The sequence below is a fragment of the Bos taurus genome, chromosome 11 (genome assembly GCF_002263795.3).
Source record: "Bos taurus isolate L1 Dominette 01449 registration number 42190680 breed Hereford chromosome 11, ARS-UCD2.0, whole genome shotgun sequence".
Lineage (NCBI taxonomy): Eukaryota > Metazoa > Chordata > Mammalia > Artiodactyla > Bovidae > Bos > Bos taurus.
The window spans coordinates 104,630,599-104,649,026 of NC_037338.1; the positions used below are offsets into that span (position 1 = coordinate 104,630,599).

The 18,428-nt window shown below is 56.7% G+C and overlaps 1 protein-coding gene across 9 annotated transcripts in view; it reads right to left on the reverse strand.

The window, feature by feature from the left end:
• VAV2 (vav guanine nucleotide exchange factor 2) overlaps positions 1–18,428 on the reverse strand; it is a 188,285-nt gene that overhangs the window by 40,846 nt on the left and 129,011 nt on the right. For all 9 annotated transcript variants that reach the window (XM_024999665.2, XM_059891906.1, XM_024999661.2 and 6 more), the window contains 2 exons: positions 3,651–3,753; positions 782–880 (listed from right to left, as the gene is read on the reverse strand). In XM_024999665.2, coding sequence (XP_024855433.1) covers positions 782–880; positions 3,651–3,753 — 202 coding nt within the window. The remainder of the gene's footprint in view (positions 1–781; positions 881–3,650; positions 3,754–18,428) is intronic.

Here is an 18,428-nt window from a genome sequence, read left to right on the forward strand (position 1 = left end):
CCTGCTCTGCAAAGAAAGACTCAGCGGGCCTGGCCTCTCCTGAAAGCAATGGCGGTTCTTTCACGCCTCTAAGCACTGCCGTGAGGGTGCCAAGTGACAGGGAAACGGCACGGAGCCAGTGCTCACGGGAGGCGGGGAGAAAGCCCACCCGTGCCCTCCAGGAACCGGGTAGGCCGGCGGGGAGACAGCACTGACCAGCCAACTGGGAGAGCACGCCGTCTGCCAGCAGGGCTGCAGAGACGGCCAGCATCGGGCCCGGCGGAGCCCCAGGTGCGGGGCGCTCCTGGCCGCCTATGGGCCTGCCCTGCTGCACGCCTGGCTGGTGGAGGGCAGGCTGAGTGCAGACGGTGCCCAGGGAGGCGGTGCTCACAAAGAGCTCATTCAGTGCCCGGCCTGGGTGACAGTGTATGCAGAAGGCGTTTAGCTCTGGGCTAGGACGCACACATAAAGACCCTAGCTCAGCACACTTCAGGAGCAGAAGCGGCAACAATGCCCAGTTTCAGGCTGGAAGGAGCGGCAGAAACAAGCTCAGGGCAGTCTCGGGTCCGAGCTGAGGCCGAGGGGTGGGAGGCGGGACCCAGACCTCCCAGGGAACTGGCCTGGGCGGAGCCCACAGCCTGCGTGGGGCCCACAGCCTGCGTGGGGCCCGAGGACCCAGCACAGGTGAGGGCGACCTCCGGACAGGCGGGGGCAGGGGCGCAAACCTGAGAGGGCCTGCGCCCCGCCCGTCACCGCTGCCCTGCGCTCCTGCCTGGGGAGGGGCCCCGGCGGCCGCGCCCACCTTCTCGATGTCCTCCAGCGTCCGGTAGTACTTGGCCTCCGTCTCCTGGATCTCCAGCAGGCAGCAGTTTCTCTTGTCATCCTCTGTCATGCCCATTTTCTAGGGGAGGACACAGGACGTCAGCCAGGACCCTGCCGTGCCCCCCGCTCGGCTGGGGGGTCGCCACGTGCAGAGCGGGTGCGATGGGGGGCGGCCCCTCCCCGCCTTCCTGGGGACGGGGATGCTGAGGCCAGCGCAGGAGGCCTGGCATGCCCCCGAGGACCGGTGACAGCACAGAAGGGACGGGTCTCCACCAGCCTGGCCACCCCGCAGCACCTACAGCAGATGGCACATGCTTAAAGCGCCTACTGTGCGCACGGGGCGAGGCACTGACCGGCTCCCGGGGACCCACGTCCACCGATCCACCGTCCCAGACTGTTAGTGCCTTGGAGAAAGGGGCCAATCCCCGGCAGAGCCACACGTTCCAAATACCCAGCAGCCTCCGACTGTGCAGAGCTCAGAGCCCACCGGCAGGGGTCCCTGGGACAGGCCCCTGTAGGGGGGGCCTCTGGAGCGGGACTGAGCAAGATAACGCGGCCACAGAGGCCGGGGAAGGAGCCGCGGAGGGCGGATGACTGTCGGGGCGACTGTGGACGGCCCAGGCCTTCTCCTCAGGTTTTTGGCTGAGAGAATACTGGACGGGCAACACAGCGGCCGTTTGGACTCAAACCCGCCCTGACGTCATCCTTCTTTTCCAAGAAACGCCCCAGGGCCCCGAGGGGGCTGGCTGGGGCCATAGCACTCCAAAGCAGCCTGTCAAGTGGGCACATGACCCAGGCTCCTTCCCAAAGCCCGAAGCCCTGCTCAGCCTGGGAGCTTGGTGCTCAGGGTCCACGACCCCCTAAAGCTGCATCTCAGACTGTGGAGCCCGATAGCGTCTCCCTGGGGAGGGTCTCGGGTAGTTGCAAAGGGACTGAGGCTTCCTGAAGGTGCAGGAAGACGGTGCTGGCAGAGCTGAGCCTGGGCCTCCCCTCTGCCTGCCACTTACCTGCATGTATCTAATCTGAAAGCGTGGGGAAACAAGCAGAAAGATCAGTTAGCAGTGCTTGCTCTTACTCAAGCCGAGCTTGGGGAGTTCAGGGAGCACGCTGACACAGACACCAGACCCAGGGATCATGCCACACCCTCCACCCGCTGAACGCCAGCCCGGCTAGACGGGAGGACGGCATTGGGATGGGGACAGACTGGGACGGGGTCAGACTGGGATGGGGTCAGACTGGGACGGGGTCAGACTGGGACGGGGACAGACTGGGATGGGGACAGAATGGGATAGGGGACAGACTGGGATGGGGACAGAATGGGATAGGGGACAGACTGGGACGGGGACAGACTGGGATAGGGGACAGACTGGGATGGGGACAGAATGGGATAGGGGACAGACTGGGATAGGGGACAGACTAGGATAGGGGGGTCAGCACTGGGACTGAGCGAGTGACACCTCCCCCATCCCGGGCCAGGCTCTGAGTGGCACCTGCCATGCCCTGGCTTTATCTTCCTCTAGAAACATCACTATCCCCTGTACCTTCCACTCAGACTGTTCAGATAGCTCCAGACATGATGGGGAAGGAAATAAAGCCAGCTGCTTTGTCTCTGAGGACCTGCCATGTGGCAGGAGGTCCGCCCTGCCTGGTGGACCGGTGTGAGCCCCGCGCCAAGCCTTGGAAAGCTAAGCGTCGCTGGGCAGGTGGGATGCCAGCCTGTCCCCAGGACACAGGCAGGCATCCCCCCAGCCCTGCAGATGCCCGGGGTTCTGTATGTTCCTTCAGGACCAGAGACAGCAGTGGGTCCTGGGGTTTCTGTGGGCCAGGGGCAGATGGGGTCTCTCAGGAGCCAGCTGGGGGGGTGCCCCCAGAGAACCACATGGGCCACTGCACCCAGATGTCCTTCCCTGACCCACGGACACCGAGCTTCCAAAGCCTGGGGAGTGAGCGGGCCCCAATCTCAGCTTGCTGCCAAATGCGGGAGGCAGGCCAGCCTTTCAGACCAGCTCCAGGGAGGCAAAGGGGAGACCTCCAGTCCCCCGAGCCCACGTCCCAGGACTGCCTGGATGGAGGGGCAGACCTGGGGTCACAAACACACCCCTGACTCTTTAGAGCGAGATTCCTGGTGATTGTGGAGAAGAAAATCCACCTTCAGACCCTCGAGGGGCAAAACGAGAAACCTCTTCTGGAGTCTGGGGCTGTGAGCTGGCTGCCTGGCGTCTCGGCGCCTCCCGGCAGAGGGCAAGGCCTCAGAGAGTCCTGATTCTGCATCAGCAGTGCTCACCCCCACACTGAGGGGAACACCAAAACTTGCTTTGGGAGAAATTACCCGCATTTCTTTGGTGAAAGCAAACGGCAGCACGAGCCTCTAGAGTTGTCAAGGGGCATCTCGCCCACCCCGGGTGTCTAGGGGTGCAAGGCGGCTGGGGTCCACCCCACCGGGTCCCTGTCTCCCATCCTGGCCCGGCAGGATCCCCTCCCCAGCTGAGCAGCTGCACAAACAGGCATCGAGGGGTGACTGCCGACGGCTGGAAATGAACACCCCTGTGCGGGAAGGCGCCCGGCCGGCTGACTGAGCCCACGGCATCTCGTGCCTCCACACAGCAGGGCAAGGGTCCAGCTGCGTGAGGTCAGCGCCGAGTCTTTGCCCCAGGCTCCCCGGGCAGGAGGGACTCAGGGTCCTGCACGCCTTCTGGGGGGGAATTCCACGGCAATGTGCCCGGGGCGGTAGGGTGGCACCTCCCAGTCTCCCAGGAGCATTTCATGGAAGAAGGGGCACCCAGGGCCCCTCTCAGTGGTTCGGCTGTGGGGTCAGCATGGAGTCTGTGCGGCGGGGCAGGCAGGCTCACCATGGGCTGCTGCACCTCCACCTTGATGATGTCCTCATAGATGTCGTCCCCGTCATCCTCGCACGGGACGCAGTCATAGATGTCCTCTCCCACGCCGTGCTCACTGTGGGGAGGTAGAGGGGGTCAGAGGGGGGCTGAAGCCATGGCCACCAGGGTCGCCAGCCCGTGGGGGCCTCCTGGAGAGGAGAGGCCGTCGGGGCCACCGAGAGCATCTCCCTCTCAGCCTCCATCGCCCAGTCCAGGGACGGGGTGCAGCACCTGCCTTCCGAGGCTTCTGGGATCTCAATTTCAGGCAGCCTCGGGCTCTGCCTGCTGCCCTTCTGGAAGGTCTCCCACCACGATAAAGCACACCCATCCCAGTCATTTAGTAAATGCTGGGGATACCCGACGGGAGGCTGGGGGCAAGATGCTGCCTTAACAGGTGGTGCCCAGCTCTGGGGACCAAAAAATGCCCTTCCCGCGCCCACACCCGGGAGCTGGAGCCCTGCAAGCTCTCGGCTTAGCCCAGAGTCTCCCCAGCCCCTGCAGTCCAAGTGTGAAGGTCAAAGTGCAGAAGTCGCAGGCACATGGACATCTTCCCTGCCAAGAGGTCAGGGAGCCAAGCCGAGAGGGACGCGAAGCTTGCAATGTGCCTTTCCAAACGAGCCAGGAAGTTACCGGCCTTCCCCAGTGGCTCAGCGGTAGAGAATCGCCTGCAGTGCGGGAAATCCAGGCTTGATCCCGGGGTTGGGAAGGTCCCCTGGAGGAGGGCACGGCAACCCACTCCAGAATTCTTGCCTGGAGAATCCCATGGGCAGAGGAGCCCAGTGGGCTACGGTGCATGGGGTTGGAAAGAGTTGGACACGACTGAAGTGACTGAGCACGCACACAAGGCAGTTACTGCTTGATTTATAATTCAGTAAGCATTTGTTTCCGCTCATGAGCTTGACCAAGTCATCTCCTCTGATCTGCAAGAATCAAGTCATGAGACACCTCCTCCAAGAGGCCTTCCGGGACCTCCGCCCAGTCTGCCATCCCGGACTCTCCCCAGCGCTCTTATACGAAGGACTCTCTTCTCACGGCACCTCCAGTTATTCCATACATGCCTGTGGGTAAGCCTGTCTCACCCCCAGACGAAACCCAACTTTGTAATCCCTTCTGGTCTCCATGCCTGATACAAGGTAGGTGCTCAATAAATTTTCACCGAATCAGCAAATGAGCCCATGGGACTGTCCAACAGTCCCCACAAGCCTGGCACACACAGCCCACTCCTGACCCCAGGGGTCACTCTGGCCTGGGGCGCCACTGGGCCCGGGGTGGCCAGCTCTTCAGCCTGCTGTGGGGTCTGTCCTTGGGGTCTCAGCAGGCCAGCTCACCACGGAGGCCCAAGCAAGCCCCTCATGCGCCTCTCTGCAGGGTACAGCCCACCCAGCCGGGCTGAAGGCGGGCTGGCCAAGTTCTTCTCCGAAAGGCATCAGGATGAGGTGGACCACTGCCCGAGTCAGTGGAAGCGGGAGAGGAGCGAGGAGAAACGACACCAGCCGCTCGTATGAATGGGTTTCTGGCCACGTCCCAAACCGAGCTCTTGAATATTAGCTGCCATTCTAGAGGCAATTGCGGGCGGGGGCCTCCGGGGTGGAGGACAGAGCTCTCTGCAAACCTAGCAGAGAGGAGGCTGTGCCGTTCTAGGGAAGACCTAGGCAGCCAGAGGGGCTGGTCTCCCCGGAGCCCTGGACGCCACCCGAGCTCACTGTGATGGGGCAGTGAGCAGAAGCATCAGACTTCCCTCTGCAGGGGCGGGGGCAGCCAGCGCCCATCCTGGTGAGGCCCCTGCAGCTATGGGCAGGGGGCGGGGCGGGATGCGGCTGCTCTAGGGGACCTCCCTTGATGTTTCACAACCTCTCCAGGTGTGGGGAAGCAGTAGACGGGCAGAGAACACCGCCGGATCGCACAGTGCTGCACCAGCTAACGGACCCCCCAAAGCTTACGTGAGCAGCCACCCACCCACGGAGGGGCGGGCAGGATGTCAGAACACATGCGGGCCCTCGAAAAACACACATCTGCTTTTCAACTCAACACCGCCTGGGAGGCGGGGAGCGCCTCCCATTTCACAGATTAGGGTCACATAATGAGGCTCCACGGTGGCTACGGGGAGGGGTGGGGGCCGAGCTCGGCCAGCCCTGTCCCTCCTGCCCTCTCCCGCCCACCCTCCACCCTCCACAGCAAGCTGCGTGTCTGGACGTCGGCAGTCCCGAGAACTGGGGTGCAAATCAGCACCCAGACAGTGACAGAGCCCCCAGCTCCCATCAGAACCAACAAGAAGGCAGAGGAGGGTGTCTGTCCCCCGAGGTGGGCCTTGGGAATGGTCACTCATGTTCACACGCATCACCCCCTGCCCCTCCAGTTGTTGCCCCTGAAGGAAGCGGGGCTCCTGCAGCCTCGGCCGCCTGGGTCCTGGGTTCAGGCAGGGACCTGCAGGGTCCCCGTGTGGACCGCGGGGTCCTAGGAAAGGTGCTGAGGGACAAGCCCCTCCTCTGCCACCCTCCTCTCTGGCGCCACCCGCTTAGCTAGGCATGCACCGCTCTCTGCAGGGCACCCGCTGCCTGTTGAGCACAGGGTGGAGTGCCGTAACGCAGGCTCCCACCACGTTTAGGGTTTGTGCAGACTGAGATGCGGCTTCCCCAGTGCCCCAGGGGTAAAGAGTCCGCCTGCCACTGCAGGGGACGCGGGTTCGATCCCTGCGTTAGGAAGATCCCCTGGAGAAGGAGATGGCAACCCACTCCAGTATTCTTGCCTGGAGAATCCCGTGGACAGAGGAGCCTGGAGGGCTACAGTCCACGGGGTTGCAAAGAGTCGGACACGACTGAGCAACTGAGCAGGCATGCGTGTAGGCTGAGATGTACCTCAGCTGTACCATTTTGACAAGGGGACCCACACCCCATGACATTAAAGAACATTCTCATCTCCCCTAAAAGTTCCTCTCCTTCCTGATCATCCCCTCCCCTAGCCACCCCTCTGGCTGCTCTTCACCACAGATTTTCTCTTCGGCTGTTCTGAATGTCACATCAATAGCATGGTGTGTCATGTCCATTTCTGGGCCCGGCTTCCTTTTCTCAACATCATGCCCCTAGATCCAGGCTGCTGCCTCCATCAGCAATTCATCCCTTTTTTATTGCTGAGTCTCAATCCACTGCATGAATGTGCCACAATTTGACATCCGTTCTCCTTTTGATGAACATTTGGGCGGCTTCCAAGTTCCGGTAATCATAAATAAAAGCTGCTATGAGCATTTGCCTTTTTCTTGGTGGACATATGCTCTCATTTCCTTTGGAAATGAAATTCCACAAGGCGTCGAACTGTTGGACCAAAGGGGAGGTGAGCCCATTTAACTTCATCAGTAACTGCCAAGCGTTTTCCCAAAGCGAGCAGCTGCAGCGTTTACGCCACCAGCAGCAGTGTGCGTGAGCGACAGCTACTCCAGTTCTTTCCAGCTCTGGCAACTTCCAGTCTTTTTAATTTTAGCCACTAGATTTAGTGTGTAAGTAGTGAGATAGAATTGTGGCTTTATTTTGCATCCCTGCAATGATTAATGATGTTGACAACTTCTCTGCGTACTTATGGACATTTGTGTATCTTTCTATGTAAAAGGCTTGCTCAAGACTTCTATCCATTTCTGAAAGTTAGTTGCCATCTTCTTTTTGAATTCTAGGAGTTCTTTATATATGATGCATACAAGTCCTTGGTCAGATATATTTTTTAAAAAAATCCGCCCCCTCCCCGCCAGTTTCTGGCATGGCTACTTGTTTTCTTCATGGTGTCTTTCGATAAACATCCATTTTTCATTTTAATGAAACTTATTGAGTTTTTCTTCTATGGTGTCCTGACTCTATCCTGTATCACATCTAAGAAACCTCTGGGCCTCACGTAAGAATCTCTGCTTTCTTTCAGGTTGCAAAGGGTTTTCGCCTGTATCTTCTTCTAAGATCTATATGTTTCAGTGTTTTTGTTTAGGTCTCTGATCCATCTCAGCTGGGTATCTACGTACGGTGTGAGGCAGGGCTCGAAGTTCATCTTCCCATCCCTGTGTGGATACCCAGATGTTTCAGGACAATCTGTTGAAAACTTTCTTTTCCCCACTGGGTTGCTTGGATCCCTTTGACAAGAGCCAGTTGACTACATGTGTGTGGGTCTGTTCTAGAATGCTCTATCCTGGCCCATCACTATATTCAGCTATTATTATGCCAGTACCACTCTGCCTTAATTTAAGCTTTACAGAAGGCTTGAAATCAGGTCGTGTAAACTCTCTAGCTTTGTTCTCTCCTTAACCGTTTGACAGGTAATTTTATTTGTTTATTTTTGGTTGTACTGGGTCTTTGCTGCTGCACAGGCTTCTTCCAGGTGCAGCAAGCAGGGGCCACCCTTCATCGTGGGGTGTGGGCTTCTCCCTGTGGGGGCTTCTCCTGTCGCAGGGCGCCGGCCTTGGGGCAGCAGGCTTCCGCAGAGGTGGCACGTGGGCTCAGCAGTTGTGGCACACGGGCTTAGCTGCTCTGCGGCACGTGGGGTCTTCCTGGATCCGGGTCAAACCCATGTCTCCCACATCGGCAGGTGGATTCCGTAACCACCGAGCCACCAGGGAAGCCCCAGCTCTGTTCGTTTATAGGACTCTTTAGACTATCCTGAAGTCCTCTATATTTCTGTATCAACTTTACAATAACTTTGTCAATTAAAAAAAAAAAGGAATCTGCTGGAATTATAACAGAACTGTGGTAAATCTATAGTCTAATTCAGGAAAAACTGACATCTTACCAAGACCATCTTCCAGTCCATGAACAGAGCGTATACCTTCCTTTATCTGGTCTTTGATTGTCTCTCAGCAACATTTTGTAGTTTGCCACAGAGGTGTTGAATTTAGGAAGCTTGAGGCTACTGTTTTTTTCAGTTTTTTTTTCCTGCCTTATTTGTTTTTTTTCTTCTCCTTCTGGGATTCCAATTATGCCTGTTAGACACTTGATATTGTCCCACATGTCTGAGACTTGGTTCATATTTTTCAATCTTCTCTTCTTCCTGCTACTTAGAGTGTATGCCATCCATTGAACTATCCTCAAGTCCAATGATTCTTTCCTCTGCAATCTGCAGTCTTCTGCTAAACTGATCCACTGACTATTCATTTAAGTTACCATGCTTTGAGGTTCTAGAATTTCCATTTGGTCCTCTTTTATAATTTCTATTTCTCTACCGAGGCTCCCCATCTGTTCATTCACTTGACACATATTTTCCTCGAAGCCCTGATCAAAATAATGAAAGTTGCTAATTGTGACAGCTAAGTCATCTCAACAGCGATTCCCCTGGACATTGTTTTTCTCCTTCAGTGGGACTCATTTACACCCGTTTCTTTGTTTGTTTGACGATTTTTTATTGGACACTGGGCATCACAGATGATTCGTTACAGAGATCCTGGATCCACTATTTCTTTCAAAGAGTAATATTTGTTCTGACAGTCTACTTGGTTGGCTGGACTCAAACTTCAAGCTCTATCTTCCCTGCTGTGGGCAGCAGCTGAAATGACAGCTAATTCAATTTCCAGCCGCTGCATGTTTTGCTGGAAATCTTAGGGCCTCTCCTGTGTATGTGAGGTTTAATGGTCAACCCAGGACTTAGGTGGATTCTGTCAGCAGGTTTGAGTCTGTGGGCTCCTCCCCTCCAGCATTCCCCACCGAACTTTCTGACTGTTCTACCAGCCTCAATTTCTTGCCTCTGACACCTCACGCCAGTGGACTGGGGGTTCCCTCGGGTAAAGGACTACAAGCTCTCGATCCCAACCACAGACAGCAGCTCCTGAAGAAACAGCGGGTTCCTCCAGGTAAGGGTGAGATGATACCGTCCCTTGCCCCCTCCTCTGTACTCACGATGGAACAGAACCACGAGACCAAGACACCGGGAACCCACCCACCCACCCACCCTCTGTGGTCCCCCAACACGTGTCCATCGCCACGAACTCAGCTGCTCCTCCTCCTCAAAATCAATACGGACAAGGAACAGTCATTCAGGCAGGATCAATTTTCCTGCACCACATTCATCTCTTCTAATTCACTCAGAGCACCGGGGTTAAAAATAGGCTGCCAGGGACACCAGACGGAGAGCTGTGTTCCGGCATCTGAACTCGGGACAGAAAAATCTCAAAAATGCAGACACGGTCACTTCTCTCCATTCTGCAAAATGTCTGTTATCCAGAACCTGTTGAAAACTTGTGGGAGGGATGGATAAATTAGGCGTTTGGGATTAAGAGCTACACACACTATATATAAAACAACCAACTAGGGCCTACTGTGCAGCAAAGGGAACTACACTCAGCATTGCAACAACCAAAAGGGAGAGTCTGGAAAAATACACGCGTGGATGCATCACTGAAGCACAGTCCTTGGCACCTCAAAATAACCCAGCTCTGTAAGTCAGCGCAACCTCAGTTAAAAACAGACAGACAAGCTTGAGTGGCAAATAATCTGCTTCACACCTTTAACGTGCTAACTTTACCCCCGCTTACAAGGCCTCGTTATCGAGCCATGAGGACGCTCATAAGCCTGCTCTCCACATTTATAGGTCTTTTCAATTATGAAGATACTCCCCAGCCATTATTTAATTCAGATCGATGAGCACCAAGAAACATAGGTTTGGGCGTATTACACGAAATTATAAAACAGCAGCACTGAAACTTCATTTCGTGCACGTTGCATGTTCCAGGAGAGGGGGAAATAAAAGAAACAGCAAAGAAGTGAGTTTTGGTTTTGTTTTTTTTTTAAGAAGTGAGTTTTTTTAAAAAGCAAAAAGTCATAAAGGTAAAACTACATATATTTGTTCAACTTGGCAATTAAGATGAAAAGATGATCAGATTCAATTGTTTTAATCTACACTTATCCTAAGACCGAGTCCGCACTGGTAGGTGACTCCCGGAATCCAGGGGACACAGAGGCACCAACGAACTAACTGTCCACGGGCCTCACAGTCCAGGTGGGGAGACCGAGGGGGCGGCGGTTACGTCTGAGATGCAGACCTGTCTAACCTGGAGGGGTGTCACTTGCGTGGGGTGACAAGCTCTGGTCTCCAACCACTCTGTCCCTTTGGCCAACACTGCATGGAAATTCCACCACTGCCCCGCTGATTCTCAGCTGAGGCATCGCCTCCGGGTGTGAGTCTCCTGAGCAGGCAGAGGGCAGATACATTACAAGCCTTGGGCATCTGCTAACACAGATGAGTTACTGCTGGGCCCGGCTGGCCCAGTGCATCTGACGGCCACGGGAGCTGAACGGAGAAAAAGGCAATGGCAGGTGTTGGGTCAGGAGGGGGAGGGGTGCAACATGAGGCCCCCGAGGGTCTGAAGGGTCCTGGGGCGCAGGGCGGTGACCTGCCCAACGGGGCGCGGATCCTGGTCTCTATTTTCTCCTGTAACATGAGCTGGATCCACCCAGTTATGCCCTGGCCCTCGGGGCTCAGCGGCACCCCACGGCCCCTACAAACCATCCCACGGGGCAGAGGCCAGGATCAGAGCCCGGTGCACTTGACCTAAACTCCAGTCCCACCTCCTATGGTCCTGGAAAAGGAACTCAAGGCCCTGAAAAAACCCGGAAGGGACTTTCAATCACCCAGGCCGAGTTCTATCGTGTCAGGCCATCTCAGTTCCAGCCTGAGTCTTTTCTCAGCATCACGCAGACCCACAGAGCCTTGTCTGGAAGTTCCCAGCTATCAGAGGCTGCGCTTCACGGAGAAACCGAGCGTCCCCACCACGCTCCGGCGGTCTGTGCACACGACCACGCTCAGGCGACGCTGGACCACAGGGCTGGCGCGCCCCCTTCTCCTCCAGCTCAGGCTCTCACCGTGGATCCTGACTCTCCTGAAAGCAGCCCCCTAGGGGGGAAGCAGTCAGGCGAGTCCGAGATGGACTCTCAGCCCTGGGCGGGGCTCTGCAGCTCTGGGGAAGAGAACCTAGGCCTCAGTTTCCCCACCTGCAAACGGGGGATAAGGTAGAGTCGCTGGAAGGATCGGCCTCAACGGAGCTGACAAGCACGGCAGATGCTCACTAGTGGCCCCACGAGGGGAGGAGAAGGTCAAGCAGACAGCACTTAGCACGGTGGTCCCTGCTCGATAAACAGACGCTGTCAGCATCAAAGTCATCAGATATCCTGAAACACATCCGATCAGACAGTTGGGAGGCGAGTGTCAGCACGGATTTGTCCTCGGCGGGCTTCAGCGATCGCCCTTCTCTGTCTAATTGTCCAGGAGAGCATGGAGGACAGTGTGAGCAGAGGAGTCCCAGGCCACGGCAGAGCCAAGGAGGCCCCCACCCCTCCGGATCGCGCCCAGGCCACCGTGAGACCCCAGAGCCCTCTTCAGCTGGATGCTATGTGGATGCTGGGCAGCCCCCTCCCCTCTCCCCCTAAACTCTGGCAGCAGCTGTACTGGCAGATGCTGAATCCTGACAATTACTCTGGCCCTCACAATGGCCCGAGACCCTCCAGGAGGCCCTGAGCCTGGCCTGCTGCCTCCCTGAGACAGCAGAAACCTCCCCTCCCGCTGAGACCCCGGGCCCGCACCCCGCTGCCCCAGGAGCCTCGCCCGCCAACGTCAATTTTGGTACAGAAAGTCAGCTGCTTAGAAGAGCTTCCCCCACACCCCCCACCACGTGCGGAAAATCACAGAAGAGAGAACGGACTCTCTGCTTTCTGCCTCCACCGCCGTGACTGACAGTGTGATGTGCGTTCAGCCCCGGGCCGTCTGACGCTGAGCAGCAAGATCCCTGACCACCACTAAACTGTTACTAGGAAACCAAGCCCGGCATCTCCTGACCCCCGTCCACATCAGTCAGGGGGCAGCGGGGTGGCAAGGAGAGTGGGCTTTGGAGGGCCTGGGGAAGCCGGCTGTGGGCTGGATGGGCTGCAGGTGGGGACAGACAGACAGGCAAGGCGCTGCTTACACTAGGAGGCAGGCCTCACCCGCCCTCAGCCAACCCTCACCCAACACGCGGGCTCCCTACAGGGGCGAAGAGCAGGGCCTGAGAGGGCAAAACGGTCCCCGCGGTTGCAAAGCCGTTCAGGGGCACCTCTAGACGGCACCACCGTGGCTGCGAGATTCCCAGAGCGGGCCGGGCTCGCCCGGCTGTGTGCTTCCTGCCAGAAGCCCCTCTTTCTCAGGGATTCTTTCGAAGCAGCAGGAGAATCTCCCCACCATTCAGACTTGTTCACAAGGATGAAGCCCAGGCTCCTGACCAGGCCAAGCAGTAGATGGCTCCGGGTTTTAGTCCCTCCTTGGTCAAGTGGAGCTATTTCAAATCCTGAAAGATGATGCTGTGAAAGTGCTGCACTCAATATGCCAGCAAATCTGGAAAACTCAGCAGTGGTCACAGGACGGGGAAAGGTCAGTTTTCATTCCAATCCCAAAGAAAGGCAACGCCAAAGAATACTCAAACTACCGCACAATTGCACTCGTCTTACACACTAGTAAAGTCATGCTCAAAATTCTCCAAGCCAGGCTTCAGCAATATGTGAACAGTGAAATTCCTGATGTTCAAGCTGGTTTTAGAAAAGGCAGAGGAACCAGATATCAAATTGCCAACATCCGCTGGATCATGGAAAAAGCAAGGGAGTTCCAGAAGAACATCTATTTCTGCTTTATTGACCATGCCAAAGCCTTTGACTGTGTGGATCACAATAAACTGTGGAAAATTCTGAAAGAGATGGGAATACCAGACCACCTGACCTGCCTCTTGAGAAATCTGTATGCAGGTCAGGAAGCAACAGTTAGAACAGGACATGGAACAACAGACTGGTTCCAAATAGGAAAAGGAGTACGTCAAGGCTGTATATTGTCACCCTGCTTATTTAACTTCTATGCAGAGTACATCATGAGAAACGCTGGACTGGAAGAAACACAAGCTGGAATCAAGATTGCCGGGAGAGAAATATCAATAACCTCAGAGAAGCAGATGACACCACCCTTATGGCAGAAAGTGAAGAGGAACTAAAAAGCCTCTTGATGAAGGTGAAAGTGGAGAGTGAAAAAGTTGGCTTAAAGCTCAACATTCAGAAAACAAAAATCATGGCATCCGGTCCCATCACTTCATGGGAAATAGATGGGGAAACAGTGGAAACAGTGTCAGACTTTATTTTTTTGGGCTCCAAAATCACTGCAGATGGTAACTGCAGCCTTGAAATTAAAAGACGCTTACTCCTTGGAAGGAAAGTTATGACCAACCTAGATAGCATATTCAAAAGCAGAGACATTACTTTGCCAACAAAGGTTCGTCTAGTCAAGGCTATGGTTTTTCCTGTGGTCAGGTATGAATGTGAGAGTTGGACTGTGAAGAAGGCTGAGGGCCGAAGAATTGATGCTTTTGAACTGTGGTGATGGAGAAGACTCTTGAGAGTCCCTTGGACTGCAAGAAGATCCAATCGGTCCATTCTGAAGGAGATCAGCCCTGGGATTTCTTTGGAAGGAATGATGCTGAAGCTGAAACTCCAGTACTTTGGCCACCTCATGCAAAGAGTTGACTCATTGGAAAAGACTCTGATGCTGGGAGGGATTGGGGGCAGGAGGAGAAGGGGACGAACGAGGATGAGATGGCTGGATGGCATCACTGACTCAATGGATGTGAGTGTGAGTGAACTCCGGGAGTTGGTGATGGACAGGGAGGCCTGGCATGCTGCGATTCATGGGGTCGCAAAGAGTCGGACACGACTGAGCGACTGAACAGAACTGAACTGAACTGGTCAAGTAAAGAGTGCTGTGTGATCTCAGGCAAATCACTTACCCACTCTGAGCCATAACTTCCCCAACTACAAAATGACTTGATTGGACATGAGTTTCAGCAAGCTCCGGGAGTTGGTGATGGACAGGGAAGCCTGGCGTGCCTCAGGCCATGGGGTCGCAAGAGTAGACACAACTGAGCAACTGAACTGAACTGGACTACAAAACAGGGACAGGACCAGTGACCCTGCAGTGCCCTGAAGGCTGAGATAATGGGTGGCACTCAGGCACTGGGCCTTGCACTCAGGGGGCCCTCTGAACTGCCTAGAACCACTGCTTGGCTCCTGAATATAACAGTAACAGATGTTAGGGCCTCGGCCCCTGGGCGCATCCTCTGTGCCACGGTGTGCAGGGCCCAGCTCAAGCAGCTGCCTTTTCTCTGCTCTGCTCCCTTCGGGGTGGCCCTCATGAGGAGCTCACCTCGGGGGCCTGGGGAACCCCAAGTGCAAGAAAACAATGACAACACCGACCCAGGTGGACTTTTCATCTTCTGGTGAAGGGGCACCTCCTTCAGTCTTCTGGGGTTGGGGATGGCTTCTTGGAGGAGGTGACCTCTGGGCTGGGTTTTATAGGATGAATTAGACTTTGGTGACCAATAGAGCAGATATTATGTACACGACAGGGCTTTTTTAGACTTAAGTCCAACATGTTAGGCTTCTTCATATTTTGAGCACTATTTTTTAAGGGCTACTGTGTGTCGAGTCTGTGCTGCGCATGGGGGAAGTAACGTACAAGGGGCCTCGTCTCTATCCTCAGGGGGTCCGGAAGTCAGCATCCGGAAAGCGATTTGAAGAGGCCTTCACTAGACAGACTGCAAACATCTCCTCCTGGCCACTGCCCAGCCGGTCCCCGCTTTTTCTTGAAAAGAGCACAGTGCATGCCTACCTCCTCCACATCGGCCTCTGCACCCTGCGGAGACTGTTAAATCGGAGCACAGAATCGCTGCGACAGCCTTGGTCCTGAAAGGACTCGTGCTTAACTAGGTATTAAAAATAAAAATCCATCCAGGTCTGTGTCATGTCTGCTGGCCTGTGTGATTTGACTATCTAGCCAGGGCAGAGTGGCACGGGGCATCTGCTCTGCGGGCACTTGGGAGGCCCCTCAGACTCACTCCAGCACAGAGAATGAACATGCTTCCTTCCTGGGGTGCTGGGCTTCAAGGTCACTGATGCCCTGGACACCCAGGGCACGCAGGGCCTGTGAAACAGCTCGGACCCAGAAGCCACGAGGTCAAGACATCCCTGGAGGGCAGGACAGGAAGCCGCGCAGAGCTCAGGGCTGTCAGCCCGCCGGCCACCTCCGTAGCCAGGAGGTGGGGGAGCTACGAGCCTGTTCACTGGGCAGGGTGTAGATGGGCTGCCCTGCCCGGCCGTCCAGCAGCCGGTTCTGGGAGGGCAGGGAGCGTCAGGCAGCTGGTCTAGACCACAGGGCAGGGGGGCCACTGGGCTGCACACACCCACATGGTGACTTTGGGGCCCAGACAGCCGGCCCTCGGGTCCCAAGTAACAGACACAGCCAACCCCCCGCGTCTCCAGGACCCCAGCCCCAAATAAGGCAGCGGCTGGCCTGGTGGGGGTGGGGGCAGGCTTCCTAAGTCACATCTCAGCAAAGCCTCTGCAGCTTCTGTACTCTCGCAGTACCCCTTCCTCCAGGAAGCCCTCCTGGTCTCCTGGCCCGTTGAGGTCTGACCCCGGTCATCACTGCTCGGGTAGCTGCTGTGGGGTTGGGAGCGCTGAAGAGTGAGAACTGCAGGGGCCAGGTCGCATGGGACTCTACCCAGCCACCGTGGGGGATGGCCAGGACTTCTAAGTGGGACCCACTTCAAAGCCACTCTGCCCCTTAGCTGCTGGGCTCAGCGTGGGGACAGACCCCCATGTGCCTGTGGACATGGCTTCAGCTCCACCATCCTGCCAGTCCCATGTGGACACTGGCTTCAGCTCCACCATCCTGCCAGTCCCATAGCCCAGGCTGGGCTTCCAGATTTACAAGTGGGTGAGAGCAGTGGGTGAGAGCCCCCCGACAGGGCTGCAGGGACCACATGCTGCCAAGGAGATGCCAGCCCAGGACCGCACCTGCCCTGAATACAGTCGGCACTCCCTAAGTGCTTACTGTACAGACGAAAACCTGAACAGCCAGAGGTGTAGGCCGCTGAACCGGCACCCAGGGTGGCCCCGTCCAGCAAGGACCACAGGAGAGACGAGGCCTTCCTATGACCGGCCGTCACCCCCCGAGCAGCCTGGAGCCAGTGTCCCTGGCTCCAGGAGGCAGGCGGCAGGGCAGGGCGAGGCCTCCCAGGCACCCAGGGCTTGGGGCACCCTGCCTGTCCCCATGCTGTGGGAAGAGGGCAGCCGCGGACACCCCCACTTTGGGGGGCCTATGGTCAGCCCACTTTGGGCCGTGGTGGGGTCTGCATCCTACAGGAGTGGGCTGTTTTTGCGAAGCCAGATTTGTCCCCTCGGAGAAGCAATTCTTTCAGAGAAACGTGAGGCGCCCCCAAACCCAGGGACACATCCATGCCTCGCACTTGGAGGGTCCCCCACATGTGCAGGTCTCCTGCTCGACGCCGACCTTTCATACAAGGTGGCCTGAGCATAAAGGAATTCTCGTCGCAGCTGGGAGAGCTGGGCCGGCCAGCCAGGTTGCTGGGAGGGGTGGGCCTCGGCTTGCCCTCGTTTGAGGGTCACTTAGGGCAGAGCGACAGGTCCTTGTCCAATGCAGGGACGGGCTGGCCAGAGGAGCATGGCCTCCGCCCTCCCAGCAGGTGGCCCCTGCCTCGCTCCCCAGGGATGAGGAAGACCAGCTCCCAGAGCATGCCCAAAGCCCTCGCGGTGCCCTGACTCAGAAACTCCTACATTTTATGCATCTTCAAAAAATCACCCCAATAAGGCTAACATGACACATTTAAAGCTGTGAAGTCATTTTATGACGCGATAAAACATGCAGCTCTACATCTGAGGATGAATTATGTCCCCTTCCATGTCCAAATGGATTTGCTCAAGCCTGAAAATCACTTCAATCCCGAGGAAAGGGAACCTTCCTGGTGGCCAGGAGCGGGCTCCTAGATCAGGAAACTGCGGCTCCTTCCAGCTCGAGGGTCCACGGATGACCTGGGCCAACGCTTTGACCCCAGGGAGGGAGGAAGTGAGCCCTGAGAAGGAGCTATCGTGCCCAGAGAGACAGGAGGCCGCCACAAGAGCTGCGCGCGGCCAAGGCGGACGCTTGGGCTGCATGGCACTCCGTCGCCAGCCCGCCAGGACGACCTCCGGGCCCCCTCTCCTCGCAGGGCACCACCAGCACTGAAGCACACCTGGCTGGGGGTCTCTACAGGCCTTCTGATGTGGGCCACGCCTTCCCAGGTGTGAGGGTGGTCCTCCCAGTGAGCCCCAGGGAGCTTTGGTAATTCTGATTTCTTGCCAACACTTTGCAGTGTCTCAAGCCTGCTGTGCCTCCACGGGGCGATACCAGGCCACGTCTCTGAGACGGGAGCCTGGGGTCCTGGGCAGGCGGATCCTGTCTTGCTCTCCCTCACTACGCCCCACCTCCCGCTCTCGGGGGCCACCCGTCCTGCCAGGCCTTAGCAAGGATGCTCCTTCCCCTGGGACGCCAGCCCTGCCTCCGGCCACTTCCCATTTGGACTCTAAGACTCAGGTGTCACCTCCTCCCAGAAGCCTCCCGATTTTGAGGCTGGCGTCCACCCGGCCCTACTCTGAGCTCCTGTGGTCAACAATCTCTTACATGTTTTTCTCCTGTGTGCAAGTCTGGCTCCCAGCCCTGCAGGGGGCGGGGGGCTCCTCTAGGGCAGACACTTAACTGCAAGCCCACCCAGGAGCTGGGCAGCTCTGAGAAGCTGTGGCAGGTGGCTCCAGGCCCCTGGGAGCACCTGGAAAGAAGCAGGCGGTAGCGGGAGGGATGAGCCATCAGGCAAATGCAAGGCACCAATCATCAGGGCAGCTTAAAAACAGGCCTCTCATCTGAGGCTCAGTTTGCTTGACAGAGCATTCCTTT